Genomic DNA, 27722 nt, shown 5'->3' on the forward strand with positions numbered 1-27722 from the left:
AAAAATAAAAATAAAATCACACAAATGCTTTCTTTCTGTGGTGTCTTCACAACAGAGAAAATAGGGCCTCAGGTACATCAGCTCAGGATTAATTAAAAGTAAGAGAGATCATTTCTCTTTATGCAAGTAGGTGGCTATTTAGTGTTTTCCCCAGAGACATACAGTTCAAAAGGGGTGTGTGTTGCTGTCTGACAGTCACTTCCAGAGTTTCTGGGGGTAACTTGCTGTATGATATGTGCAACCTGGCATCATAATCTCCAGCACTGTGGTACCTGAGACAGCCTGCATCTAGGCTAATGAACAGCTTGTTTTGTAATATTTAGAAGAATTTTTATTCATCTCTGTAAGTCTAATTGTAGTCTTGGAATGGACTATGACGAGTACACATTGTTTCTAGCACTGTAGTAGGCTTGATGTCTTTTGAGAATTAGACTTTGCTAATTAGACACTAAATTAGCTTTGGTACTATTCAAAATAAATTAAACTGTTTCCAATAGAGTTTATAACTCCAGCTACAAGAAATTGGAGCCAAGGCAGCCTGCTCTGAAGTACTTAACCGATTGCCTGTTAGAAAGAAGTCTTTTGTCTGGGGACCTTTGTGTACTGCCTGATAGGGCTGTGGGTGATCACTTAGAAAAACCATGCTGAGGGTAGTGTAAAATGCTGTTGAAATGATTGTAAAAATAGTAACTTGGTGCTATACGTTCTTGCTGTGACATCCGCATCATCCCTGTGTAGCTAGCTGATTAAAAAAGAAGCTGATTTCTATAGTTAGCATAGTATCTAGCCAAAAGAAGAATTTAGCTCTAATCTGCTGCCTCCATCATTAGCGTCATTTGGAGTGAAGGCCTAACTTCAGGGCTGTCCTTGTGGGCAAAGGGTTGGGGATTTATTTGTTTAGTTTGACTTACTGTGATTCTGTGGTACTTTGGGATTTGTGATGCTCTTGGCAGGAGGTGAGCAGGATCAGGGATGTTTGCCTACTGTAGTCATCAAAATTCCTTCTTCTGGGTTGCTCCCTGGGCTTGCCATTCCTCTTCTTCCCTTGCTGCTCCTTGAGAGATGCTCCTCCTGAAGTCCAAGCTAGCTCTGTCTCATGTGGTTTATAAAGCTGTTCATGCTGCTTTCACTCCAGCTTTCAAATGCGTGGTTTGTTTTCCATAGCGCTAATTCCTTTGGGTCACAGCTACCACATTTCAGTGGCTTTCCTAGCTCCATTATCTGCCTAATTATTAAGCTGTTCTCCTTCATCAGTCATCTTGTAGGTCAGATAATAGCTGCTTTTTCCAGCAGTTGAGATGATCTCATAGAGACAGTGAGTAAGAAGAATGGTCAGTGCATTGGAGTAGAAAGAGAGAGCCTTTTTCTGCTCTGAACAGGCCAAAGTAGCAGTATCATGGTAGATAATTTCTGTGTTAACGTTACTGAGAAGGCCAATCTTCACAGAGGAAATGCAGTCCTATTTTTCCTGTTCATTTTGGTATATCTAGGATAAATTTAAGTGCCTTGCCCTAGTAGCAATGTTGGTATGTATCTGTGGTACTGGGTCTCTCTTTTTTCTTCTAATCGGACTGACCTGCTGTAGGAGTACAGACTTGGTGTTTTCTCTCAGCTGGAATTGGGGGGAAAAGAGGGTTTGGATGCATATGCTTCACAAGGTAACTTGGTAGGGTGTTGCAAGAATACCCTCTGCAAGATTGTGTTGAAAACACCTGCCATCTGTATTAAAACAAAAAGTCTTTCTTCTCCTCTGCTTGCTTCATAATTTTGCTTTCTCTTCAATGCTTATAAAATTAGCAGTAGTGCCATGAGGAATATAGATGTATGTATGTGTGTGCAAGTGTATGTATGTGTATATATAAAAACATGCATGAAAATTTAAACAGAGGCTGGTTGTTGGGCGCCATAAGTGATGTAAATAATTTTGCATCTTTTTGTAAAAACAGCATAAAATGCTGAAGATGAGTTAAATGTAGTTTCAGGGACTTGGTTTTTTTTTAATTTAATTTTGTGGGTTTATATAACTGCATTTTTCTCTAGAATGCTTTTTCTTCTTTTTAGTGTGAGCCTCCCATAAACTGAAGCTTGTGTACAAAGCAAATTACACTGTTAGCACAGCAAAGGCTGTCTGTCAGCTGCCCAGGAGGTGCCCAGGGAAAGAGTATTTTGGTTTGGGTTTTCATTCTTAGGTTGTCTTATGTATTGTTAGCAGCAGGGGGTGAAATTTTCAGACTAAGTGTAACTTTTAAATTGCTGTTCCTTAAGGTTCACAGAATAGTCAATAAAGCTGTTACTGCTAATTATCTCTGGTAAAGACCAGTGTGCTAAGTGGTATTCAAAGGTTTCCCTTAAGCCAAAGGCCATAAAATAAGGAAAAGAGCAAAATAATGGGAAAGGCGGGGTGTTGCAAAATAGAGTGTGGGTTGTGCGACTTTTTAATATATACCAGTTCATTTGCGTGTTTGTTATTGTTGTTGTTTTTAAGTAACTAATGTGTTTCTTAATCTTGCAATTATTAATTTCCTTTGGTGAGGTGATGGAGTGGACCTTAGAGAAACTGGAGGAGGACAGCAGAACAATTGCTGATGCTTAGAGCTGTGCTGAGGAACTGTATGGAATATGAGTGTAAAACTCTGAGGTGGGGACAGTGCTGGAAAAAAAATAAGGAAGATATCACCCCACTCCTGTATAGTTTTGTTGAGAAGGAGGAAGAAGAGTGGGTGACAACCTGATAGTGGGGAAGAAATGAACTTGATGTGACAGAACAGAGAGCTAGTATAAGAGACTATAAAAACTGATGACAACACATAAAATGAGGCAAAGAAAAATAAGCCAAGTATGCACCTTCAAAGGATATCAAAAATGGATTTCATTAAATGACAAAAATTTGTTTTGTATAGGCTGGGTTGATATTTTCAGAAGATTTAGGACTTTCTGCATTATTTTGCTTCCATCCTAGAAGTGCTGGAGAAGAAGAAGAGACAGTGTATACTACCAAGTGTGAAGGCCAGATAGCAAGAATTTGTAGGACAGGAACGTTGTAGGATAGATACGGGGAGATGCTTGTGTATTGTGGTAGCAGGGCTGTCAGATACTTAAGAGTAAACAGACGCAGAAATTCCTAGGTCACAAGCCTGAAGGAATGGTGATACAGAGGGTGTTGATAGTAGCATCTTCATCTGTGCAAGATGAAGGATTCCTTAATTTTTTTTTTTAAAGGAGAGGTGTTTGGATCACAGCCAGAAGTTCTTGGTGCTAAACTCTCATTTCTTCTCTTGTACCCTGAGTGAAACATAGCAAGTGCCTCTTCAGTCCCAGAAAGTGTAAAAGAAATTCTGGCTTCACACAGCATGTTGCAGGTTTCCATCACTTTCTCAAAAAAATGAAGAAAAAAATCCTAAATGTACCAGTACTTACTGCATGTCTCTTACGCTGCTTCCTTTCTTCTTGCTGAAAGAAAAGAAGTGTCTAGCTGGATGCATTGCTGATGAGTATGAGAGAATTGGTTATGGATCACCTAGGAAGAGTCATGCAAAGCCTTCCAGCTCTTGTAACCCCAGTTATTTCTTGGGTGCCCAATACTCAGGAATTTCAGAATGGGGGATTGGAGAAACCTGCCTGCTGACTGGGGAGCTGTTGAGAATGAACACGATGGGAAGTACATCTAAATGTCCTATCTTGACTAATGCCAACCACGGCTATTCGCAATAGTGTATCTGCCTGCTTAACATTTTTCATATCTAACCTGCAATATGCCTCTCAAAGGAGTATTTTAATCTCATCTTTCTTCGCCCTCAACCTGTGTAGACTTTTCTGCAGCTGCCTTTCCCCTCAGCATCAATAGGATTTTCAAACATAAAGAGGAGGAGGGGGAGCTAGTGAGAGGAGTGAACAGTGCAAACCGCGCTTTCCTATTTCAGGGAATAGAAAGGTATGCATCTGGGCTTAACTAGGACAGATTTAGAGATGCTTGTTGGAAATAAATTGTGCTGCAGTGGAATTTCCTGTTTCATCCTTTTAAAGAAAAAGGGTGGTGTTTGCAGGGGGCAGAAGAGCCAGTATTTTCTTTATCATTCGTGATTTTCTTCAGATGTAAATATTTTCAATAATAATCTATAACCTTGGTTATAAACTAGAAATTTACTCATAAATTTCAGAAACTAGAATTTGCTCATAACTTAATATAGCAAAATGGACACTATATAGCATCATGATAGTTTTGGGCAAAAGATGAAACAAAAGAATCTCAGTCTCTTTCCTTGTTTAGTAATTAATTGCTTCAGCTGAAGTCCTGTTTCACACAACGGTTTTCTCATCTGTGTGTGTTATTATAATAGAAATAATACTTAACGTTTTCAGATAAAGGATGATGGCTAAATTACTGCCATTACCAGATTTCCTGTCTGCCTAATACTGGGTTCAGAGATGTATTTACGTGAATGGAAATGAACTTCAGTGTAGCAATACTGAAAAGGCACACGAGCAGCTGACAAAGTAGGAGGTAATCGTGTTCAAGTGCTTGCACGAGGCCATGGATCTTGTAGCTCGCCTCACGGTAGCTGTATGAACATTGACTTCTTTTGTTTCATGAAGTTCTAAACCTTCTGCACCTCCTTGGAGATTTGCTTTGTTCATTTCTGTTATGACAATGATTTAGGGAAGTAAAAATTTGGTGTACAGTGATGGTTATCTTAAAAAGGGTCTTTGAGCATGTGGAGAATGCAGGAGGAAAAACACAATGTATGCAGAGCAACTGTGGCAGCTGTGTGAGGGTTTAGTAAGTGAGGGGCCAAGGGTCCTGACGCTGTGCAAGCAAGATCCAAACTAAGCTGTCAAGTCCATGATTCGAGGTGTAACAACTATATGGCCAGCTTGAGAGCCAAGAGGGCCTCTTCTAGGGCTGGAGGAGTGTGGCTGATGTGGTCTTGTCTATGGCTGCCACTGGTTACTAATTTTCTGGTAGTGGTCTGAGTCAGTTATCTGTTGAACACTGTATAAAGTTGAATGACCCATGCTGGAAAGTAAATGCAGGTTTTCCACCCAATGTGTTTGAATGTAAGAGGTCTGAATTATAATAAAACAATTGCCTCTTTAAGGGATGAAAGCCAATGCTTGAGTTGTCTGTAAAACAAACAAACAAACAAAACAACTAAAGTCTCTTTGAGAACATCTCAGAACCGGGGTTTAAAGAAATAATCTGGTAAAAGTAGCTATTATGTCTTAATCCAAAGTCATTAGTAGCTCTCCTCTTCTAGAATGGAGGTTGCTTTTTAAAATGATCCGTAACCTTGCCACATTTTCTCTCTGTACACTTTCTTCTGCTGTTCGTTATTCTGTCCCCATTGTACACCCAAATGTCTCTGTCCCAGAGAATCTCTCGCTATTTTAACAGTTGCATAGTGTCAGGTCTCTTGTTGGGTCAGGCCATTTGCTTGGTATTGCTCAAGAAGCTGAGTGCATAGTGGGAAAATTAGAGTGATTTTACTCTGTTCTCCCTCTTGCTAATTAGTATTAAAATAAGGATAGCATAGGATGGAATAGTTCAGTTGGAAGGGGTTTACAGTGGTCATTGATTCCAACTGCCCGACGGCTTCAGGGCTAGCCAAAAGTTAAGCCATATTAATGAGGACATTGTCCAAACATCTTTTGAACACTGACAGGCATGGGGCATCAACCACCACGCTGGGAAACCTGTTCCAGAGTTTAACCACTCTCGTGATAAAGAAATTTTTCCTAATGCCCAGGCTGAACCTCCCCTGGCATAGCTGTGTGCCATTCCCATGTGGCCTTTCATTGATTACCAGGGGGAGGAGATGGGCACCTCCCTCTCCACTTCCCCTCCTCAGGAAGTTGTAAAGAGCAATGTGTTTGCCTCTCAGCCTCCTTTTCTCCAAACTCGAGAAACCAAATGTCCTCAGTCTCTCCTCACAGGACATGCCTTCCAGCCCTTTTACCAGCTTTGTTGCCATCCTCTGGATGCTTTCAAGTACCTTAACGTTCACTTCATATTGTGGAGCCCAGAACTGTACACAGTATTCAAGGCGAGGCCACGCCACCACTAAATACAGTGGGACAATCACCTCTTTTGGCCAGCTGGCTATGCTGTGCTTAATGTGGTAAAGTAAAATGAATAATGTATTTCCTGCCTTGGTGGCTATGGCTGTCCTGTTATGTCCTTTTTCTTCTGCTTTCTGTTTTGTTCTCCCTTCACCTCCACAAAGGAAAGCCTTCACAGAGCTCCAGAAGTGCGTGTGTGATGCTTGCATGCTGGGTTGGCTGTGCCAGCACTAGCACTACCTTTTATTTAGTCTTATGTCCCTGCAAGTGAACTCTGAGGCCGAGGAGCCACTGCCATAAAATACTGAAGGTCAACATTATGTTGACAGTGGCCCTGCCAGTGTAATGTAATGATTATTTAATGTAGTGTAGTTCATGTAGGTGATGGCTGACGTACAAAAATGTGTTATGGTACAGGTTGGGTATGGCTTCTGGCTGCTTTTGCCTTCTTCTTTGTATGGCAAAGAAAGGATTTAACTGGGTGCAGTAGCTGTCTTGAGGCATGGTTTTGCCGAGTACTAAAAAAGGGAGACTAGTTAATAAAGAGCGTCCACCAGACTAACAGCTTTTTTAACTTAAAGTGCTCTTAGAAAGGAAGACACGAACAGCAGCTGCAAATGAACAGTTATTTCAGAATTTTTATTATTGGAAATTAAGCTGTTGTTTTTCTATACTGTCAGTGACTATGGGTTTGTATATTTTATTATTCATCAATAAAATAAATTTGTATCTTCCAGTGGTACGTTGTTCATGTAAGCAAATATCACACTCGGTTTGTTCTTTGTCTTATTTTTTCTTGAGAGAGAGCATTGTGTTTTGTGGCATAGTGTTCTCATAGGTGTAAAAATGAATGTAAACCCTACACTCACTTGTGCTGGCAAAGTACAAATGTGAAAAAGTACATTTTGCCCTTGGAGAGGAAAGTGGTGATGTCTGTGGGAGGTCTTGTTCCAGGTTGGATTCTCTTCACAGTTTTGCATCTTCCTCAGTAAACCTGTACTGCCTGTGCATCACAGCTTGCCCTTTGTGGCAGGCAGCAGTACCACACCAGGGTACAGAGATGTAGACTTCGAGTGACCTTCTATCAGCCTGGATTCAGGCAATTTGAAGCTAAAGATAATGGTACTAAATGAAAGCACGCTTGCATTGATGTGCTTGGGAACCATGCTTGGTATTGTGAAGTTTTTTTGTGGAGCACTTCCTATGCCAACTCTGTCAGATTCATCTCCAGAGTTTATGTTTCATACCTGAAGGTCAAAGGTTTGTCTTAAAAAAAAAATCATTTTTGTGAAGTAATATTTAAATTAAAAATAAAGATTTTGCAAATCTTTGTTTTATTGTTTCGTTATTGAACACCCCCACCAAAAAATGTTTTGCAGATCAAGTTTTCTATTTTTTGTTTTTCATTTTATTTTTTCTATTTATATATATGTATTGATTTTTTATTTATTTATCTATTTATTTATTTATTTTAAAATCCCTTTCCTCTTATTTCTGCTTCTCCCCATCCCCAAAGGCTGACAGTGTCTTGCTTGTGCTTATCGGTTCTCAATTCCTGTTCTGTTGCAGATTTTGACTTGAACTATTTTTGGCATTGGAGCAAGTTTACAGACTACGTGCAGTGTGTCCTGACCTTCACTGGTGTCACCGGTTACATCACTTACCTCTGGCTTGACTCATCTCTATTCGTGGAAACACTGGGCTTCCTTGCAGTGTTCACCGAGGCTATGTTAGGTGTTCCCCAGCTCTACCGTAACTACCAGAATAGGTCTACAGAAGGAATGAGGTATGGTGTTTGTCTTAAATAAAACAAGTAAGTGTGTGCATGTGTGTGTAGGCAAACTTTTGTATTGTGTGGGTATAATACTTTCTGTGTGGGGCGACATCAGCTTTTTAAATTTTGCTTGAAAATACAGCAGTTGTTGGAGTAGGTCCTCTGTCAGCACAAGCTGGTGCTGCACTGCTGAAGGCAGTGAGACCTCATTTACACCTCTGAGGTTGGACCCATTGTTCAAGTCCAGCTGGGCAGTTCAAAGGTGGAATGCGTTTTATTAAAATAAATGTGTAAAACTACTGCTTTTGCCATTAGCAACGTATTGTAGTTCAACTCAAGCTGTGCCACGCTTCTGATTAGGAATGGACTAAAGAGAAGGTATTTTGAGTCTGCAGCTTGTGACTGTCAAGAGTAACTCACATATTTGCTCATCACTTTTTCTCACAAATTCATTCATCACTTTTATGTAATAAATTATTAGTGTATTTAAAAATACTGATATTTGAAAAAGCTCAAACATGAGAAGTTTACAGTCATGTAAACAAGTGTGGGACGGAAAATTTTCATCTTGTGCCCACTGTTGAGGCATTAAACTAGATTATTGTTTCATATTGTTTATTGGATATGTCAGTGTTAACACGAAGGTTTCCAAATTGCAAAGGCAACTTGTAAAACTTTTAAGAGAGGAAAGATTCACTGTGGTGCATCAGTGCACAGGTCTGTAGAAACAGTTCAGCAGCAAATTCAATTGACTAAGTGCTTTGGTCATTTGTGATTGACTTCTCCTTCACTGTTTTGAAATACTTTCTCTTTCATTGATTTTAAGCTTGCTAGCCTAATTTTTACTTCGGTCACAACAAATAACCACCCCTCACCTCTCTCAGCTCAAAGTAATTATGTCCTTTGTGTGTTGATATTGTTTCCCTTGCTTGTTTGGCTTGGAAACACTTATGTTAGCTACTTAAGTTCTTTTCCAGCTTGAAATGTTTTTGAGGGAATGTTTAGAAATCTGCTTTGATGCTCAAGGCATTTTTTGAATGGGAGTCCATTTGGCACAGAGTCAGGATTTTCTTCCAAAATATTTGATTATTTTGCATGCACACAATGCCTTGGAATTGTCGGTACCCATGATACCCAGATGACAATTTACCTGCTAGACCTTGTTTATACGCTGGTTTGATTTTTCCTTGTATGTTTTTTATCTATGAGTAGTAATGACATAATGCCATATTATAATAGCTGCTGCCAGGTAGTGTTTCGCTTTTCCTTAGTTCCTCTCTGGAGATCTGAGCGTTAGTTTTCCAGTCTCCTGTATATGCTATTTCGTAAAAGGAGGAAAAAAAATCTTTGTGTTCCCATGTAAAGCATTAAGCAAAGAATTGCAGAATTCTCATCTAAAACTGCTTCAGAGAAGAGTGCTGTGTTTAGTCAAGAGAAAACAGCATAAAAGCTCTCATTCCCTTGCCATCAAACAGAACTAGGTCCAAAGGTAGCCACCCTCCTTATCAGCTGTGCCAATGGGTTTCCCCTGGGTTCTACTCCCAAAGCAGTACTTTGCATGACATCGGACACTGATGGGCCTGGGTACTGATGAGACTGTATACCACTTAGTGTACATGTACTTATGTTCGTGCCAATGCAGATGTTCATCTTTCTTTTCTCGGGTTATACTGTAGTTTTACATATGTTGCCGGAACCACTTATACTTTCTAGCAGTATGCAATACTGAGTTGTCTTAATGGTAAGCATTACCAGGCTGTTCCTACTGTTAGAATGCCTTCTGCTAGTGTTTTAACATCTCTTGAAGGAGCTGTTAGAAATTTTTCTTCTGAACTTTCTTTCCTGTGCCTGCTTCCCTGTCTAAAAGCATGTCAGAGAAGATACACCAGTTCTGGAAGGACAGAACTGAGCGTGCCGCAGTCCAGTCAGGCTACTCATAGGACTGAATTTATGAACTTGCTGATGCCCACAGGGATTTGTTTACCACTCCATGCAGAAATAGCGTGCATGTGGATGTTTACACCGTCAAAAGCAATTGAGCTGGTGAGCCTTTGCCTGTCAGTTGGGCCATAATGGCTGGCTGCCAGATATTCTTGGAGCAGTCCTCAGTGGCAAAGTAAAATAGATGAGTTTCAAGTATCTTTGTGGCTTTAAACTTAATGGGGAAGGCGATGAGAATTTAGCTGCTCTGTTTAGCCTATTTAGTCTATTTAGTGACCTTCTGGACAATTATGTCTTGGTTAGAGGTGATAACTTTTTAAACCACAGCAATTTTGTCACCCGTGTTGCGCAAGTGGAGCCCATGTTGCTGATGTGCATCGCAAAATTTACTGGGGTGTGAGAAGGGGTTCCTTGAACGTCCTCATGGCTTGGCTGAGGAAAACAGCAACATGCATCTGTCACTGAATTAGGGTAGAATAGGACACAGCAGCTGATATGTTAAGTCCTTTTCTACTTTAGCAAACAATTACTTTCCTAAGTGTAAACCAACAAAATAGAGGCAGAGATGCCAGCTCTGCTACAGTTGCGATCAGATGCTCCTGGTATTACTCAATGCTTTTGCTTTGGGACAAAAGCCATACGGACAAGAATTTCCCCGCTTATTTATCTTTGTGTCCCCTCTCCTGAGATACTTGACTTACAGTTGCTTTCCCCTTCTAATAAGCTGCATTTTAGAGAAAAGGCCGTGTTCAATGTGAGGCACCGGAGAAGGACGTTGTAGATCTAGCACTGCTGCACACAAAGGTAGGGACCTCCTGATCAGTTCACTGAGAGAATCCTATCCTTATGGGGAAAGCAGCTTTTGCAGAGCTTCTGCAGTTGGAGTTGTGTGCTTTTTGGTGGGAAGAATCTCATCTCTGTGGAGGCTCAGGCACATGCAGGCGCTGGTGTTATTACGCACCCTTCATAATCCCATTAGACCTACCTGTACTGAAGGAGGAGTGTGGAGGTTGTGCCTCTTTGTATGCTGTGAAAAAGCTGTAGGTGTGCTGTCCTACGCAGGGATGTGTTAACCCTGGTACTGCACAGGGGGTGGGTTTGCTTCAGGGCAGTCGTTTCTTTTTTTTTTTTTTTTTGCATTCCTGTCCACTGTCCTGCCCTGTTCTGGGACAATAATTGACCATCATTGAAGGTTTTTCACAAAAGCTCATCAGAATCACTTGGCAGTGACCATCTTTGCCTGTCAACTTACCCAGCTGCACCCAAAGCAAGAGGCAGCACAGCAAAAGTGCTGTGCCTGGCTCAGGGCCACGTGTGTGGCTGCAGGGTTACAGGCACAGAACCAGGGAAGGGCTGTGGTGGTCCTCTGTTCCCCAGGTCTCCCTCTTCTTGCCAGTTTTCAGTCTACCTGAGAGGAACCACCTTTCTGCAAATCCTTTGCCAAGTTTGGCCAACATTGGGTAGAAGGCTCAAAGCTTTGTCACACAGAGACAGCTGGCACAATCAGTTAGCCTGCTGTTCTGTCCGTATCAATCTGTCTTGAGAAAGCTGACCTGAAAAGGCTGAACGAGGAAAAACTCGGTATGGCGTTCAATCAGATAATAGTGCGATGTAGGTCACTGTGATTAGCAAGTTTAAAAAAATACAAGTTGGTATTTATTGGGGAGATAAAATAAAATTTTGTTGTAGGCTGCTTTTACTCAGTGCTGCTCTATAGCTTTTTCCTTTATGACACATGCAGCTCTATATCATATTTAAGGAAAGCTTTTGGCTTCTGAGGAAGTCTTTTCTTTGGGTTGTCCCAAAGACAAGTCCTCACTTTATCCAAATTCCATTAAGGTTAAGGAAAGCTGCTAGACTTTTCTGCTTGCATTAGATTAGTCAGATGCCATGATAAACACATGTAGAAGGCTTTATTTAGGAATGGCTAACCAGTATCTGGTCACCTACAATAGTGAGATTTTGCATTTAAGCATATTGGGCAAGTGCTCTAAAAATGGTTAAGGGAATTTTTGAACAGCAAGTAGGTAAAACAACTCAAGCGAGTTCTTATCTTTGGAGTTCTGGTGTTTAAAAGAAAACAAAACCCTAAATTAGAGAGAACTGGCAAGAGTTGTGGATGTTTCCACTAAGGCACAAACTATACATTAGCTTCTTAACTAATAAATAAATTTAGTTCCATTGAAAAGCGATGTTAGATGCAATCAACATCTGTTACAGCAATTTTGTTAATATCTGTGGTTCTTTGGGGAAGTTCAGTAAAGGAGGAAGAGAAATAAACTGGAAAAGGATTTAAAAAGTGCTGAAAAGAAGGAAAATGAAGAGAGGAGAATGCAGTCAGTGGCAGTATTGTGGTTTGTTTGTTAGTTTTTATCCCAGCTCTTGTTTCTCATTGCCAGAACTTGCATGGATGAAAGCAAAATCAAAAAGAATAGGAGTGTAGGAATAAAGGATGCCTGTATCAAAATTCTAAAGTAGACACTGTTGAATGTGATGGTTACCTGAGTTGGTAATGCATTGTGTCTCATCCGGGACTTTAACCAATGAAAGCACTGAAGAGAGTTAATTGTTTAAGAGAGTCTTTGTAATTGTAGGCTCCAGATGCTGATATAGGGTAGTGTCTGCTCTTAAAATAGTAGTTTCTTTATATATTAAGCAGTCAAAATAAGGAAGGTGAAGGATGGGCCATGAGAGGGTGGAGCTGTTCAGTTTGGGGGGGAAAAAAAAAAAAGCAGAATGCATCTGATCCAACTGCGAAGCAAGTTTTTATTACAGAAAGCATTGTATAAACAGTTGTGATGTACTAAGCTGCAGAAGAGAAAGCAGTTTTCAAGAGAATAATTAGGAATAAAAAAGTAGATCTGGGACTGAGGCAAATGGAAAAATCAAGGTCTTAAGCGTGAGCCAGAAAGATGTTGGGTAAATGCAAAATCAGCAGCACTTCTTAAAAGTGGTTTGTGCTTAGCTTAATGCTGTATAGGCCATTCCGTAGTTTCATTGCCTTTCCTGTTGCATGGAGTTAATCAAAACTGTCTGTCAGTGTACTTACAAACTGGTTGTTTTAAGCTGTTCTTATAATTTGCTGTAGTTCTGTGGTAGTATTCTTTTTCGTAGATACTCTTTCTTTCTAGTCAGATATTTAGTTTTCTCCATGTGTCTGCTAAAACCATTGTCACTGCTTCTGAGGCTCCAAACAGCATTCATACGATTTTTCTGGGGAAGTTTTAATTCTTTGATCATTTTGCTTTGCTGACTTTTCTTCTTTCACTACTATAGCACCAATTAGCTGGTTACCATTGTCCTTTATAGTGACCTTTATAAAAAATATTCTTTGGGGATTGTCGCTTTTGGTCTTTGTATATACATCCAGGTTTGCAAAAATTTATGGAGTAGCCAGTAAGGAGTTTTCATGACAAGATGGACAAGATTTTGGAAGGCTTAGCACTTCTCTCTTTACCTCTTCTATCTTCACCTTTTCATTTGAGGTTCTAATGAATACCAGAAACATCAGATTCCCTTTCTGAATCTGTCTTCTTTAGAGTTAAGTGGGTAAAGCAAGTGTAAGTCCTCAGAAGATTTCTAGCTTCTTCTAAGAGTTACTACATCAGGAAAATAAACAGGCTTGGTCTCTCTTTAGTGCACTCAGAATGGCATGGAGTCCTCTCTCAGCATGTAAACAGATAGTTTGAAAACCATTTTGTTCCAATCCCTGGAAGCAAACAGCTTCTCTCCTCTTTTCAGTTCCAGCAAACCTGTGATCTCTCTGCCCTTGGTCCTGTGTCCTTTCCTTTCCTTGTTCTGTTCCTCTGTGTCCGCAGACTTTCTGTGGACACGTTGCCTGCAGATTGCTGTGCTGAGGCCAGCACCATGTTCACCTCTGTTCTTGCCTGGCATATCTCCCCAGAGCTGTTCTCTCAAGACTTGCAGTCACACAAAGACGGTTCTTTGTGCCCTGTGTACTCAACATGTAAGAATTTCAGGAACTGAAGGAAGAGGCGGGTTGAAAAAAAAACAGAGGAGGGAGTGTGAGACCTTCCTTCCCTCGCCCTTCCAGCACTTCTGACAGTGTATGAGCAGCGGTATCAGCTTCCTTATGCATCATCCAGATTGTAGAATGGTATGGATTGCTAAAGCTCTTGTACATATTGAACCTCTTTCTCTTTTCTCTTCCCCTGGCACCTAATCCTATCAGCTCAAAAAGCAAATTCAAAGAAAATGACTCCAAACCAAAAGGATTCATCTTTCACAAATAGTTCAAGGCTTCATCACATTAAAGGGAATAAAGCACTGCCTGCATGTCTAAGCAATGCTCTCTTCAGTTGGTGCTTTCTTCTGTGTCCTGAAAATTTGAAATGCAAGAAAATTTTTTGTACTTCTGTAACAAAAGCACTCCATTAAGTCTGGTCACACTGTTTTCTGCTGGCGAGGAAGTTTCATGCAAGTTATTTTGCAGAATTAAGGTCAGGCCTTGCCAAATCACATAAGGTCAGAGTTGGTCTTATTAGAGGAACCTGAGAGAGGAAACTTTTCTAAAAAATATATTGTTCCTTTGTTACCTAACAAATTTGAGAGAAAAATGCTTTGATTCTTGAAATTCCAGCACCTGGATTATTCTGCTATTGTTCACAGCAGCCAGTTGTATAAGAAGGATGATTTGTCTGCTTGCTTGGCTACAGAGTTACCCCCCTCCATACAGTGGTACCAAGCTAGATAAGGAAACTGGAATGGAAGTAGAATGAGATTCTGCTTGGGACAAATATAAATTGAGATGTGAGGATGCAAATATCCAGAGTCGTGATATTGAATTGTGATGAAGATTTGTAAAGTGAACACAGTAGCGAGCGATTTAAGTGGTAAATAGTTGAATACCAGGAAAAATGGGTTAGTGGAATTTAGGCTGGGAACTGACTTCGCAGAATGGTGCAGAAAGATGGGATTTTCTGTTTCAAGTTGACCTGCAATGGTGCATCTGGTCCCTGCTCCTCAGATACAAAGGGAAAAACAAAGAGAAGAAGAGCAGGCAGTGCTGTGTCTGCTGTGCTGGATGGTCTGCCCAAAAGCTAAAAGAGGGAAAGAAGTGCTTGTAACATTCATGAGTGGGATGATGAAAGAAATGAAACTTGCTGTCAAAAAAAAGCTGTTTCAATGATGCTCAAAGGTAGGGTTATAATTTGTTCCAGGGAGGATGGCTGGAAATGGTATATGTGAACATAAGGGAATGGAATCAAATGACAAGAAAGGCGCCCTGGCATTTTCATGTAAGCTTTCACAGTAGTGGTGGAAGAACTGTCCCTTCAGATACTAAATCCTGTGCTAGAGAATTTCCTAAAACAGGATTCATACTGGGCGAAGGAGGAGATGGGAAAGAGTTTGGTGATGAAGTTAGCCTAGGGGATGTCTGTCCCTTTTGGATTGCATTTGGATTTTATCCCTCTTTAAATTGATTGTGTCACAACACAAGTATAAAATGAAAGACTCTAATGGGCATTGCACAGACATTGCTCCCCTGTTCCTAGCAGCAGCCCTGTGGATAGCAGCAGCTGTGTCCCTCTTGCAAGCAGGCAGGCTGCAGCACTTTTGTGCAGGGGGCTGATTTGCTTTGCTGGGAGATGTGACGTGGGGGTACAGGGCAGCCCTTGAAGTGCCACAATGGGCAGTGTGGGGCCCTGGGGATGGCAAGTTTGCTCATTCAGCTGGCTGTGCCAAACTGCTGGAGATGGGCTGCGTGAGAGCATCAACAGCAGCATGAGCCAGCAGCTGTGCCCACAGCTCCATTGATTACAGTGTCTTGAGGGGGAGTGAGAGAGAGGTAAAGGGGGACAAATGCTCCAGAACAAATTCATGAGGGAGATCCTAAAGGATGCTGTAATTCAGGTGTGCTCTAGACCATCTCCACTAAACTGACACTACTGTGCTCTGTGGTGGTGGCAGACAGTGCCGCAGACTGTACTGCGAGCACTGCAAGGTGTGGTTTGTTTCCCAGCCCCTTTACCTGAGGTAAGCAGTTCCCTGTCTTGACAGTTCTTGCAACTTCCAAACCCATCAGGAGCAGAAACTCAGAGTCTTTCTGATACATGTTTGTGCCAGTTGTCTGAGCAGACCTGGGCTTCGCAGTCTGGCCAGCGTCCGTTTCTCCATTTCCTGGAAGGAGGGCACTGGTGTGAGATGTGGTTCAAGTCTTTCCTCTGATCCACAGGAGAGGTTTATTTTAACACCTGCTGTGCAGACTGAGGGTGTTTGAGGCTGTTAAGATCTGCTGCCCTTCTTCCTGCAGCATCACATAGCCAAAGGCTGTAACACATTAGAAATGCTTTGTGGACATTAAGGGTTACCAGTCAGGGGATCCTTACAGACTAATCTTTAGGCATAGCTGCTTGAAATCGCCAGAGCAGTGATCTTGGACCACCCACCGTCCCCATGTTGCATGTCTTGTAGTTTCCTCTTAACTCTCCTTCGGTAGATCTATTCTGACAAACACTGGCTTCGGAGTGTGTGTGCTAAGCAGTGTCAAAATGCCTGACATCCTGCTGCTCTTGGGAGTTTAGGAAACAGGTGTTCATGAGGAGAAATAACTGATAAATATCTGCTTACCTTTTTTTTTTTTTATAACACTTTTTTTATTTGTGTGCCTGCAATAAAATGCATGTATTAAAAAAAAGCTACCAACAAACATTCACTACATCTTCCTGTGTTTGTCTGCCTCGTGGTGTTCCAGAGTGAAATCTTCCATTCCATCTTTCCTAAGTGAAGTGTTACAGTCCTTGCAAGTTACGGGAGCTTTCACATAGTTTGCTCTTGTGTTTAGCCTTCTGTGGTATCCATTACTTACGAATGAGGCTTCAACTCAGCTCCAGAGACCCAGAATAAATGCCGCATCTTTCTTGCTGCATTCTTCTCAAGTCTGCTAGCAGTGTGGGGCTGGACAAGTGGCTCCCTCTGGAGACTGTCAGTGCTGCTCCAGCTTTGGAGGAATTGTTGAAAAGTGAGGTAAGGAGCTCTCTTGAAGATAGGGCATGTAGGACTGGTAGACAGTTTCATGCTTGGATTCCTAGCTGGCTGTGCAATATTTAAAACACAAGATCTATGCTTGCTTACCCAGAAGGACCTGGAGACACATTTAGTTCCCAGATTTTCGAACTTCAGCCTTTGTATATTTGATCCCAAAGTTGCTCCCCCCCACTCCCGCCAATAACTTTTGGCATGCTGTGTGATTTGCTTAGCATCAGGAAAGCTCCTTCTTTGTTAAGCCTTTTGTTTGTTTGTTTTGTTAGGAACAAATGCTGTGTTTACTGATTTTTGTTTGTTTTGTACAGTGTTAAAAATACCATGCCATTAGGGTTTCATGTTTTCCGGTTTTGCATTTCACTGTTGAAGGCAGGCCAGCCTCTGATTGAAGTGCAGTGTTTGGGATACTTTTTGTCTTCTCTAAGTAGCTTATTTTGGAGCTGCAGATGGGAGCTGAAAGTTTTCCAGAGTCAGGGTATTGTAACAGAATCTGCTTTCTCTTCCAAACATTCCCATGCAAATGGCTTGGGGGAGGTAACGGCTTAAAAGGTTGCAAGAGAGACTTTCTGTCCCCTCTTCCTCACTTCCCAAGAGCAAATGCAGTGTTCAGAACATGCATTGGAAAACTATTTTCATGTGGACCTTATCCCCGAAAGGGGATACTTGCTTGTCAGCTCTGAAATGACTTTATTCTGCTTTTATATCCCAAGAACTGTTGCATTTTTTAACATATATGGAAGCCAGCTGCCAGTATATGAATAAATGCCGGAAATTGTGGCAATCTAAAAAAATCAGACTTTGAATCCAGCATTGCCTGTGTCTTGGTTTAGCTCTTGGCCGTGATTTGGAGAAATTGTGGTCACCTTCCACTAAGTCTTCAATGAAAGGAATCTAAGCTAATTCTCCTTTTTTTAATGTCCACTTGCCTGAGACAGAAGGAAAAGAACAACTTGTTAAGTATATGAAGATCAATAAATCATATTCATTTCTCTGTTATTGAACGTAACTGTTAGGATTTTTGTGATCATTGACTGTCTGAGCACAGTAGGCACCAAGTTTGTGGCTGTCGCAGGATGCAATTACATCAGGGCAACACGTATCTCCTGTTGCTATTTGTGCCGGTATGTCTGGTCAAACCACTACAGAATTTCTCAGCAGAAGTCACTGTCTAATGTCTGATTCTCTTTGTGCCTTCCAGAATGCAGGGTATTTTTGGGTTTGTGTGTTAAGATACAAATACGCAGTCATAACATTGATGTGAGAAAATCTACAGAGCAAACAGGAAGCGAGCACTGCCGTGTTTCTGTTTTTGTGTAGGTTGGTGCCAAGTATCAGCCCATGTTCTGCGAACTGCTGTTCTGCAGCTCTGCTAATGTGTCACAGTTTGTAAGTTATTTTGATAGGTGGTTGCAAGTAGTCTTAAGACGGAGTGGTTTAGCAGGGAGGGGAGGGAGGAAGCTTCTTGTGTAGTTTTTTCTACAAGATCTTCTTTGCAATTTTGCGCTTCCAGATGAAGACAGAAGAAAGGTGTAACGACCAAGAAGTGGCTAATGTTGAGCAGAGTATGCTCAACAGACTCCAGCAGAAAATCAAAGATCTGAGATTGTGACAGCCAGGTTTTGAGCAGAAGTAATGAAAAAACTGAAAAGCTTTGATTCCAGCAGAATGAGTGCTGGATAATGGGGCTGGGATGGGTGTTGAGCCTAAACACCTGGCTCGTCTCACTGTTTTGTAAATTACACAGACTTTTGTACAGTTACTCACAGAGAAGAAACACAATGTGTTTTTTTTTTTAATACACTTTTCAAACTCTTTCTACACCTGAATAATTTGGTGAGTATTCTTTAAAAATCATTATTCATTGGCTGACTGTAGATAATGACGTACTCATAGACATTATCTCTAGTTGCTGTCACCTCAGAATTAATACACAAAGGACAAGGAACATGAATGAGGCAAGTTCATTTCTTGAGAAAAATGAATGCTGTTTTCCAGCATGCCATTTATTTGTTTCGAAAATGATATTGGTACAGTGTCCTTATGAAATGTACTCAGTGGCACAGAACAGAAGCACTGTAGGGCATTTTTATATCACCATATTAAAAAATAGAATTTAGCAACGCACCCCTAGTCGTCATCAGAAATGATGATCTAAGGAAGGTGCTTGCTTTTAGGTTTGTTGTCATTGGGCACTGCAGTACTTACTACTTTTACATTACATTACATTACTGGTAAGTGCTATTTTTGCTTCACGCCTGTTTTGGCCTCTGGCTATACCATCTATTTCTGTGCAGTTCCTTCCTCCTGCCCCTCCAGTTGGCATTTGTGTTATTACAAAACCAAATGCTACCATTTGTTTCTTTCTGCCTCCTCAAACTGCTCTGTGGCTCTGCACACCTGTAACCCACTCACTTGTTTGTGCCAGGAGCAGAATGGACACTGTACTCTCCTAATGACTGTATCCTTCATATCAACAAGGTGAACATTTCCTGCCTTCCATGCCTCTCCGGTGTGGCTTTAAGCTATTACTGGAGGGATACGAATTTATTTACTCCTAAATCCTGCTTTGCTGTGTACCTGGTGCTGCATAGAACAGCAAAGCTGAGCTCACTTGTGCAGCTTTGCAGGTGTCAGGAAGGTCAAGTGTGAAGTTAGACTTTGTGAGACAGATTGGGAAGTCTACTGTGTGCAGCTTCCATGTGCTGAGCTGACCAGGCTTGGGCAGTGGTGACAGTGGGGCCTGCCTGCCTCTTCCAGCAAAGCTCATCTGCGTTAACAGCGCGGCAGCTCCTCTTGCACTGTGATGCTGTGATCTGGCAGCTGGTGGCACCTGGTGCATGGTGTTTTGGAGACGCAGAGCCAGGCAGAAGGCTTGCTCACCGCTGTTGACAGCCTGCACTAGAGCCGCTGCTGCATCATGTGGCTCTGTGTAACAGCTCAGGCTGTTAGTGTGATCCTGCACATCTGTCACGTGGCATGCAGAATCCTGCAGGGAAAGAAAGCTGAGGGACTTGTGAGTTGTCCCCTTTGGCATATTGGTGGCTTTTTAAAAACGAGCCCCACACATCTTACAGGAAGGGACTGGAGCTTCATTCAGCAAGTGGAAGTTACAGCAGAGCAGTGGAAGAAAGGCTCAGGTATGCTCTCCTCTTTTTCCTGTTCCTTCCCCACAACCAACTGAAAAAAACATTTATTTGGTCAACAAAACCACGTTTCTGCACAGACACTCTGCTCTTTTCTCCTCCAAGGCAGGTAGGATGGCAGCTGATCTGACTAGGGTTTGTTGCTTTCTTTGTTTTCTACTCCAAAAGTAAGAAAAAAATCACGAATAACTTCCCTTTCCCGAGCAAGTGGGCAATGTTGAGAAGCTGCAGATAAAAACTGGCTTTTCTGTACAGCGTGGCATCTGGAAGTGAAACAGTAGCTGGAGATAGGAGAGCAGTGATGGTATAACCATGCAGTTGGTCGTGCAGAATCATGCATGCACCTTTGCATTACTGTGAATGGTGTATGCAGCTAGGACAAAGCAACTGCACAGCCTAAGTATGGGGGCAGGACCATTACTATTGCATTCTTCCCAAAGACTTGTACCACAAGTTTGCACTTCTCTTCCATTTCCTGTCATCCCCTGCACCGTTGTAGCCTCTTTTTCCCCTTCTCATCCAACCAGCCTCTAGTACCTTACCAGCTTTCCTCCAGGGCTTTTCATCTCCTCTCACTTCTTGTTTGTGCCCGTTTCCTTGCCAAGCTGTTTTTGGCTACCTCACACACCTTCAGATCTGTGCTGTACATGCTCCTGTCATCCAGACCAAGTCTCTACTCGAGGGAAGCAGAGGAGAGTGAGCAGCTGGCACTCCCCATCACTGTTCTGCATTAACCCTGGGTTCTGGCAAGCTAGGTGCAGCTGCAATACGAAATGTTTGTGGAACACCTAGTATTTTGTGTGTTTTTATTTTGTATTCTTATAGTCCTTTGGTGATTTGCAGGTTTTGTTCAAGATATTCAACAGAGGAAGGATGTATGTTTTTTGATTGCTGTTGTTAGATTTTTAAACTGTCCATGATGTTTCTAGAATAATTTTTGAAAAGGACAAATTGAGATGTTCTTGTGTATAGAGCATTTTGCCAGATCCCAGTGGCAACACCTCAGGCATGTTGCTGCTTTCCTTGAGCATCTGATATACCAGCTGAAGAGAGGGACTCTAGAACATGCAAAGGCTTGTGAAATATGTACCAAGTTACCCAGTTGGTACTGCAAGCTGTTGAGTTTACAGGTGGCTTTCTAGCAAAACCCTGAGTTTACTTCAGTAAACTCTGGTGATTTAACACTGATGGCTAGCTCAGCACCACCACAACATGCTCTCACTCCCCCTTCTCAAAAAGACGGGGAGAAAATGATGAAAAGAGCTCATGGGTTGAGATAAGGACAGAGAGATCGCTCGCCAGTAATCATTATGGGCAAAAGAGATTCAGTGTAAGGAAAATTAATGTAATTTATTGCCTACTGATAACAGGCTAGAGTAGTGAGAACTATAACCAAACTAAAAACACCTTCCCCCATCCACCCGCTTCTACCTCCCCCAAGTGGCACAGGGGAACGGGGAATGGGGGCTGCGATCATTCCCTAATGCTTCGTCTCTGCCACTCCCTCATGGTCATGTTCACTCAGTCCCTGCTCCACGTGGGGTCCCTCCCACGGGATGCCGTCCTTCCCGAACTGAGCCTGAGGGGGCTACCCACAGGCAGCAGCTCTCCAAGAACTGCTCCCACACGGCTCCATACCACGGGGTCCATCCCCCAGGAGCAAACTGCTCCAGCACGGGTCCCCCACGGGCGGCAGCTCCCCCCAGACCCCCTGCTCCTGCGTGGGCTCCTCTCCACGGGCTGCAGCTCCGGCCCAGGGCCTGCTCCTGCGGGGGCTCTCCATGGGCCGCAACCTCCTCCAGGCCACATCCACCTGCTCCACCGGGGGCTCCTCCACGGGCTGCAGCGTGGAGATCTGCTCCGTGTGGGACCCATGGGCTGCAGGGGGACAGCCTGCTCCACCAGGGGCCTCTCCACAGGCCGCAGGGGAACTGCTGCTGCGTGCCTGGAGCACCTCCTGCCCTCCTGCTGCACTGACCTGGGGGGCTGCAGGGCTGCTTCTCTTCACATTTTCTCACTCCTCTCAGTTGCTGTTGTGTAGCATATTTTAGCCTTTCTTAAATGTGCTCCCACAGAGGTGAAGCCAGCATTGCTCATTGCCTCAGCTCTGGCCAGGGGCAGGTCCCTTTTGGAGCCAGCTGTAGCTGCCTCTGATCTAACATGGGGCAATTTCTGGACTCTTCTCACGGAAGCCACCCCTGCAGCCCCCTCAGCTAACAAAACCTTTCCATGTAAGCCTAATACAAAACTCAGCACAATGTGTGACACAACCAGAAGTGTGTGTCTAGAGTTCAGTTCCTAAGGCACTGCTGAACTGCAGGTATCCATAAGGTTTCACCCAGTGATTATTCCTTCTTTGGGTGTTGAAACTGTTAAAACTATAAACCTCCTGACAATGTGCATTTTCTCCACGTCTTCACTGCACTGTGGGGTCATTCTTAAAACCTGGCTAGCTTTCTCCATGTGGAATATATGACAAACATCCCACGTATGTTAAATTCCTATTCAGATCTTTGGTGGCATGCCTAAATTAACTTTAAGTTGATGACATACAGTTTGTCTGGCCTGACAACGTTAGCATGTACTGCACCTTTAGTGCCGGTCCCCAGCCACGCTTTTAAATTGTGATCAGCTGCCCAGCAAACACTGACAAGCTTAAAATCAGAGGAGGACGAATCTTGGCTGCCTGCAAGCAAAGCGGCAGTTTTCTTACCCTCACAGTTCACCATTCTCCCCAGTTAAAATCCCACACAATCTCCACCACCCCCTACACGTGTAAACCTCCTGTAAGTGGAACATAACGTGATCTGTTGAGACGGGATGGATGCAAGGCAGGTGGCGCAAGCTATTTGCGCTGAGCACAGATGATGCTGTGGGTTCAGCAGTTGCTTTCCTTCTTCTCTGATTATTTATTTACATTTTTAGAATTACCTTGAGTGGGGAGTGACTGCTCACTCAGCCCCATGTCCTTGCTTGCACTTCCACACAAAGCCTCTCTTTGGAAGGTCTGTAGCATTGTAGACTTGTTGTTTTATGCTGTCAGTTGGGTGACATGAGTTACAAAAGCTTATGTTTCTGTAGTGAACTCAGTCAATATAAACTGATGCTCTTGACCACCATTCCCATCTGGGGAGAGAGCGGGCTGCAGCATTTGGCTTGCAAAACAGCATTGTGTACTTGTGTCCAAAACAAAAATTGTGCTAGCTCCCTGACTGAATGTTTGGGAAATGAACGTTGTCCTAGCCTGCTGCGTGTGCGTGACTGCATTTGATGAATTGAAGTCAGTGCTGGCAAAACATAATCGTTCATAATTACAGCAAATCATGCACAATGCTCATACTGTGAACTACAAAGCTTTTGTTTACTGCCGCTTATCCAGCTGCTCTGTAAACTCTCTGGTTAAAGCACATTAACCTCAGAAACAGCCTTCAGGAACTAGCTGTTCATGTTTTGTTGAAGGCATAGAAGAAAACTGGTTTGTGTGAAGTTTGAAGAACTTGCTTCTGTTCCCCCGAGTTTCTTCTGATGCAGGAGAGCAGGAGCTGGGTTGCAGGACAGGAGGTGTCTCGGTGATACAGCAAAATAAAAGCAAAGATGGCTAATTAAAAGGAAGTCTGGGTGGGCATTGTTCTTATTCCGTGTCCTTGATGAAAATCCCTGGTGATATTCAGCCTTCTGGTAAACAGCTGCAGACACGTGATTTCCCCTCTTTCCCTGTTACTGGACAGTCTGTCTTTCTGGTTTTTAGATTTTTATTTTCTTCAATAAGAAAAGATTTCGTGTATCTATCAGAAACGTGTGTTTCTACATGATGGTAAAATAACATGATGCTATTGTGTTTCTACAAGATGCTAAAAAAGTGTGCGTGCATGAGGGAGCAGGTGTATCTTGTTACTTGACATGGTGTGAGCACAAAATTGTACACACAAGAAGAAGCTGGGATTAACTGATTTTTTTGCATGCACTGGATTACTTTGTTTCATGGTCAGTGCTCTCAGCGTGTGTCCGTCATGTTTACAGAGCGCTTCTGAGTCAAATATCCTAGCTGGGCATTTTAAAATGTTGGATGTCTAAAATGTACCTTCATAGCCATGGCATTTGAAGCTGTAATTGCTGAGGTAAGAGCACCGGAGGTTGTGGGGTGGAGAATTTCCAAGTACAGCGCCATGCCTCGTGGCTAGGCTAAGCTGTGTGTCCTAGCAGAGAGGAATCTCAACCCACTGTAGAGTGTAAACCCTTGCTGATGTAGGTGGATCCTCTGGTACAGCTGATCTAATCGCACGCTGAGTTCTTCCTTGCAATAAATACCATTACCCTTCTTTTCTGTCTTTTAGTGTCAAGATGGTGCTGATGTGGATGAGTGGGGACACCTTCAAGACTGTTTACTTTATCTTGAATCAGGCCCCTTTACAGTTCTCCATCTGTGGACTCCTGCAGGTCTTTGTGGACATCGCTATCCTGCTGCAGGTTTACTTGTACAGCTCCTACCCTCAGAAGCCCACCTCCCACACGGCGCACCCTGCCAGCACCAAGGCCCTGTGAGGCGCTCGGCAGGACAGGCTGCAGGTCAGTGGTGCTGCAGGGTCAGCCATGGCACCTCCTCTTCCACTTGTAAATACTCCTGCATTGCTGAGCTGAAAGCAGATAAGAGAACAAGGATCGAAAGCCTGGTTGCACTTCCAGCTCTGGGGTTTTTATTTAAAATAACTTGCTCTCTCTGTTCTCAGGCTTTGCTGTACAGAACTGGTTCCTGGTGGGGGGAGGGACACTTTATTTTTGCATATGTACCTATGAGCCTTATTGATTCACATAGGTTTGTATATTAATCACAAGGGCTGGATGTTTTGTGTTTTTAATGCTATTTAAAAATGTTACACCACAGAAATGATAGGATATTTTGTCTGAGACTTTTACCTATTTATATAATATGAAGTCTGTATATTGGCAGGAAGGTTGTGGCATATGTTAGCATTCAATATCTCCACGATGTAGGAAGAAGTATTGAAGAGCAAATGTTGGAGCTTTCTCTTTTTTGTTGAAGAAGGGTAAGCAGAAAGGGAGGGAAGCCCTGCAAAGAGGCGAACAACTGAAAGTGAGCAAGTCATACACAGTACGAAGTGTCAGCATGCCGAAGAGTGAACTGTAACACACGCCTGCTGCAGTATCAGTGCAGCAGGCAGAAGTGTCAGCGTGAGGAATGGTGGCTGAGTACAGGCAATGCTGTGCCACGTGTAGAGCAGGCACAGTCAATCAAGTGGTCAGTCAAAAGGAGAAGCGAACAGGAAATTGCGTGAGGGGCTCTAACAGAGCCTTGCTCAATGGGATTTGGGAACAGACTGACTGCTGCAGCCATGCATAGGATAGGACTGGGCTGGAAGATGCCTGTCCCAGGAGTCAGTAGACATGCATTGCCAGGCAGGTATTTCTAGGTAGCAAATCAGAGCCACAGAGGTAGAAGTGAGTCCACTTTCATTGCCCTAGAGGGAGAAGTGAAAAAGTTTGAGACAAAGTCGTGTCCTATGGAATAGGCCTAGCATCTGACCACTTGATTTGTTGAGGCTGAGAGTCACGTTCACGCAGTTTAATGCCAAACAAGAACCAGTTTGTATTTGGGGATGTTTCTTGCACTGACCCAAAAAGGAAGGAGTCCACATTTTTCCTTTTTTTTTTGTTGCTTAAGATCTTCCAAGCTCTTTGGAGAATCAACAGTCTGTAGTTAGACAGAGGGACTGAGAAAACAGATAGGACAGAGAGTTTATAAACACAGATGTTGTCTGTACTGGCTGCTTGCCAGCATAGGTCATTGTGCCCTTTCTGAGCACTGCACATGTCTAGCAGCTGCAGGTGGTGTGGGACCCTCAGGGGGCTGTGCCCAAGCCCACAGGCTTCTGCCAGTTGCCATAAGGAAACCATTGTGGTTGGGCTGAGACAACTACAGCAAGACACAGAGCCCCAGGAGCATTTGTGCCTGTGCTGCTTTCTTCTTTGTGAAACTCCCTCCCCGCTGTGGGATGAGCCCCGTGTGACTGCAGGCAAGGCATTAGAGCTAGGATAGATTTCTGAGAATCATTTTTTTTTTTACTCCAAGATCAGCACAAGAGCTTATGTTTCCTTATCAACGGGAGCAAGTCTGAGGTTTAATAACTTCAGTGAGTAAATCAGGTACTTTCCCTACCCTATTTTATTGGGGAATCTCATGACCTGAGTCTGGACTGTCTTCACTGGTGGCAAGCTCTCCTCTGTTGGGAAAGCAGCAGCAGGCCACAGCAACAGTTGCATGACGTCTGCTTGGGAATGTCCCTTGTAGGACAGGGGGGAGTGGGCTGGCCCCGTGGTCTGTGCTGCTTTGCAGACCCATGCCCCTGCCACTGCCCAGGCAGCCCAGGCTGACATCGGGGCTCATGCTGCACGTGCCATTTGGTTTTGGCACTGCCATGTTGGTGGTGGAGCGCCGGGCCCCAAACCTCTGAGCAGAGGTGGTCCCTTGAGGCTGGGCCGTCCTTCCCTTCCGTGGGGCACTGCTGGAGGTGGAGGTAAGGGGCATCCTCGCAAAGTCCCTCCTGCCCAGGCAGATCCAGCAGACCAGAACAGAGGACAGCTGCTCTTTCTGAGGGGTGGGCAGAGATGCTCTGCCTGGGCACTGCCGCCACGCTCCTTCTTCGATACCCTTCTTTTTTAGGCCTGAAGTGACCTTACAATGACAATGTACCCGGCATGGCAGACTATGAATGTTTTGTTCCTCTCTTTTTTTTTCCAATGTTCTGGTTATGTTAAATGAACATCTGGGCTTTTGTCTTTTTAAATTGAAGACTTATTTAACAACTGGCTTCTCTGGTATGCTGCTTTAATGAGGATTGTATTTCTACTGTATGCAAATGAACACTTTCCTGTGTGTTTTAATGGTCTGATTTTTTTAATACCTTGTAATGATAAGATTTTTGTATATGGTGGTCTTTTCTAATCTATGAAAAGGGGATATTAAATTTAAATGGCTGTTAAGAAATATGCTTCTGTATGTTACAGCTTCACCTGGGAGTGCACACTTTTGGCCACCTCTTTGGCTTTAAACTACAGGTATTACTGATAAAACAACTGTTGTTTTTTCCTTATGGGACTCTCCCCTGGGCAGTTTCTTGAGCCTGCCACCAGTACCCAAACCAGTGTGCAGTCTCATTCACACTAGAGGTGCAAATACTGGAAGAGAAGCCAGTGAAAACACATCTAAAGTCATCTTCTGTATGTGGCATTTAATAAGGTAGGACTCTTGGCTGGGAACTGTTGAACATCACCTTGCAAGATACTTTACAGAGAAAATGTTACAGAACTTTGTTCTTTAGTTGTCATGAAGTATCTGTATCAATGATCACCTCGGAGAATAATAAATCAATTACTTTAAATAACTCTCTGAATGTACGGCACATTTCATGAGTTTATTTTCTGTCAGTTGTAATGCTTTTTAAATAAAAGAAACCTATTATACATAAACTGCAGCATTGCTGTGTTTTGTTTGGATATAAGATACGTGTTTCTTAAATGCTACTGTAGTTCATCCTGTACAGAGCATCATCCATAGAAATAATTAGCAGTATTTTTCCTCCTGATGGGTGGGTAAGCACAAGGTGTGGTTTGTCATGAGGTCATGATAGAGGATGACAGGAATTGTGGATATCTGTCCTCAGCTCTTTCATACATTCTGGGGCGAACTTACACTTGCTGTCTTTTTTTAACCTACTGTCTTGTATGCTTGTGATGGTCAGGGTGAAAAGAAATTACTAAGAGATTACTATGTAGCTTTAAGAAAA

The 27722-nt window shown here is 42.9% G+C and overlaps 1 protein-coding gene across 3 annotated transcripts in view; it reads left to right on the top strand.

Moving 5' to 3' along the window:
• SLC66A2 (solute carrier family 66 member 2) overlaps positions 1–27405 on the top strand; it is a 54339-nt gene extending 26934 nt beyond the window's left edge. For all 3 annotated transcript variants that reach the window (XM_035549725.2, XM_035549726.2, XM_050708920.1), the window contains 2 exons: positions 7627–7843; positions 24255–27405. In XM_035549725.2, coding sequence (XP_035405618.1) covers positions 7627–7843; positions 24255–24462 — 425 coding nt within the window. In that variant the 3' untranslated portion in view covers positions 24463–27405. The remainder of the gene's footprint in view (positions 1–7626; positions 7844–24254) is intronic.
• Positions 27406–27722: the final 317 nt, after the last annotated feature.

Source organism: Cygnus atratus, chromosome 2 (assembly GCF_013377495.2).
Source record: "Cygnus atratus isolate AKBS03 ecotype Queensland, Australia chromosome 2, CAtr_DNAZoo_HiC_assembly, whole genome shotgun sequence".
Lineage (NCBI taxonomy): Eukaryota > Metazoa > Chordata > Aves > Anseriformes > Anatidae > Cygnus > Cygnus atratus.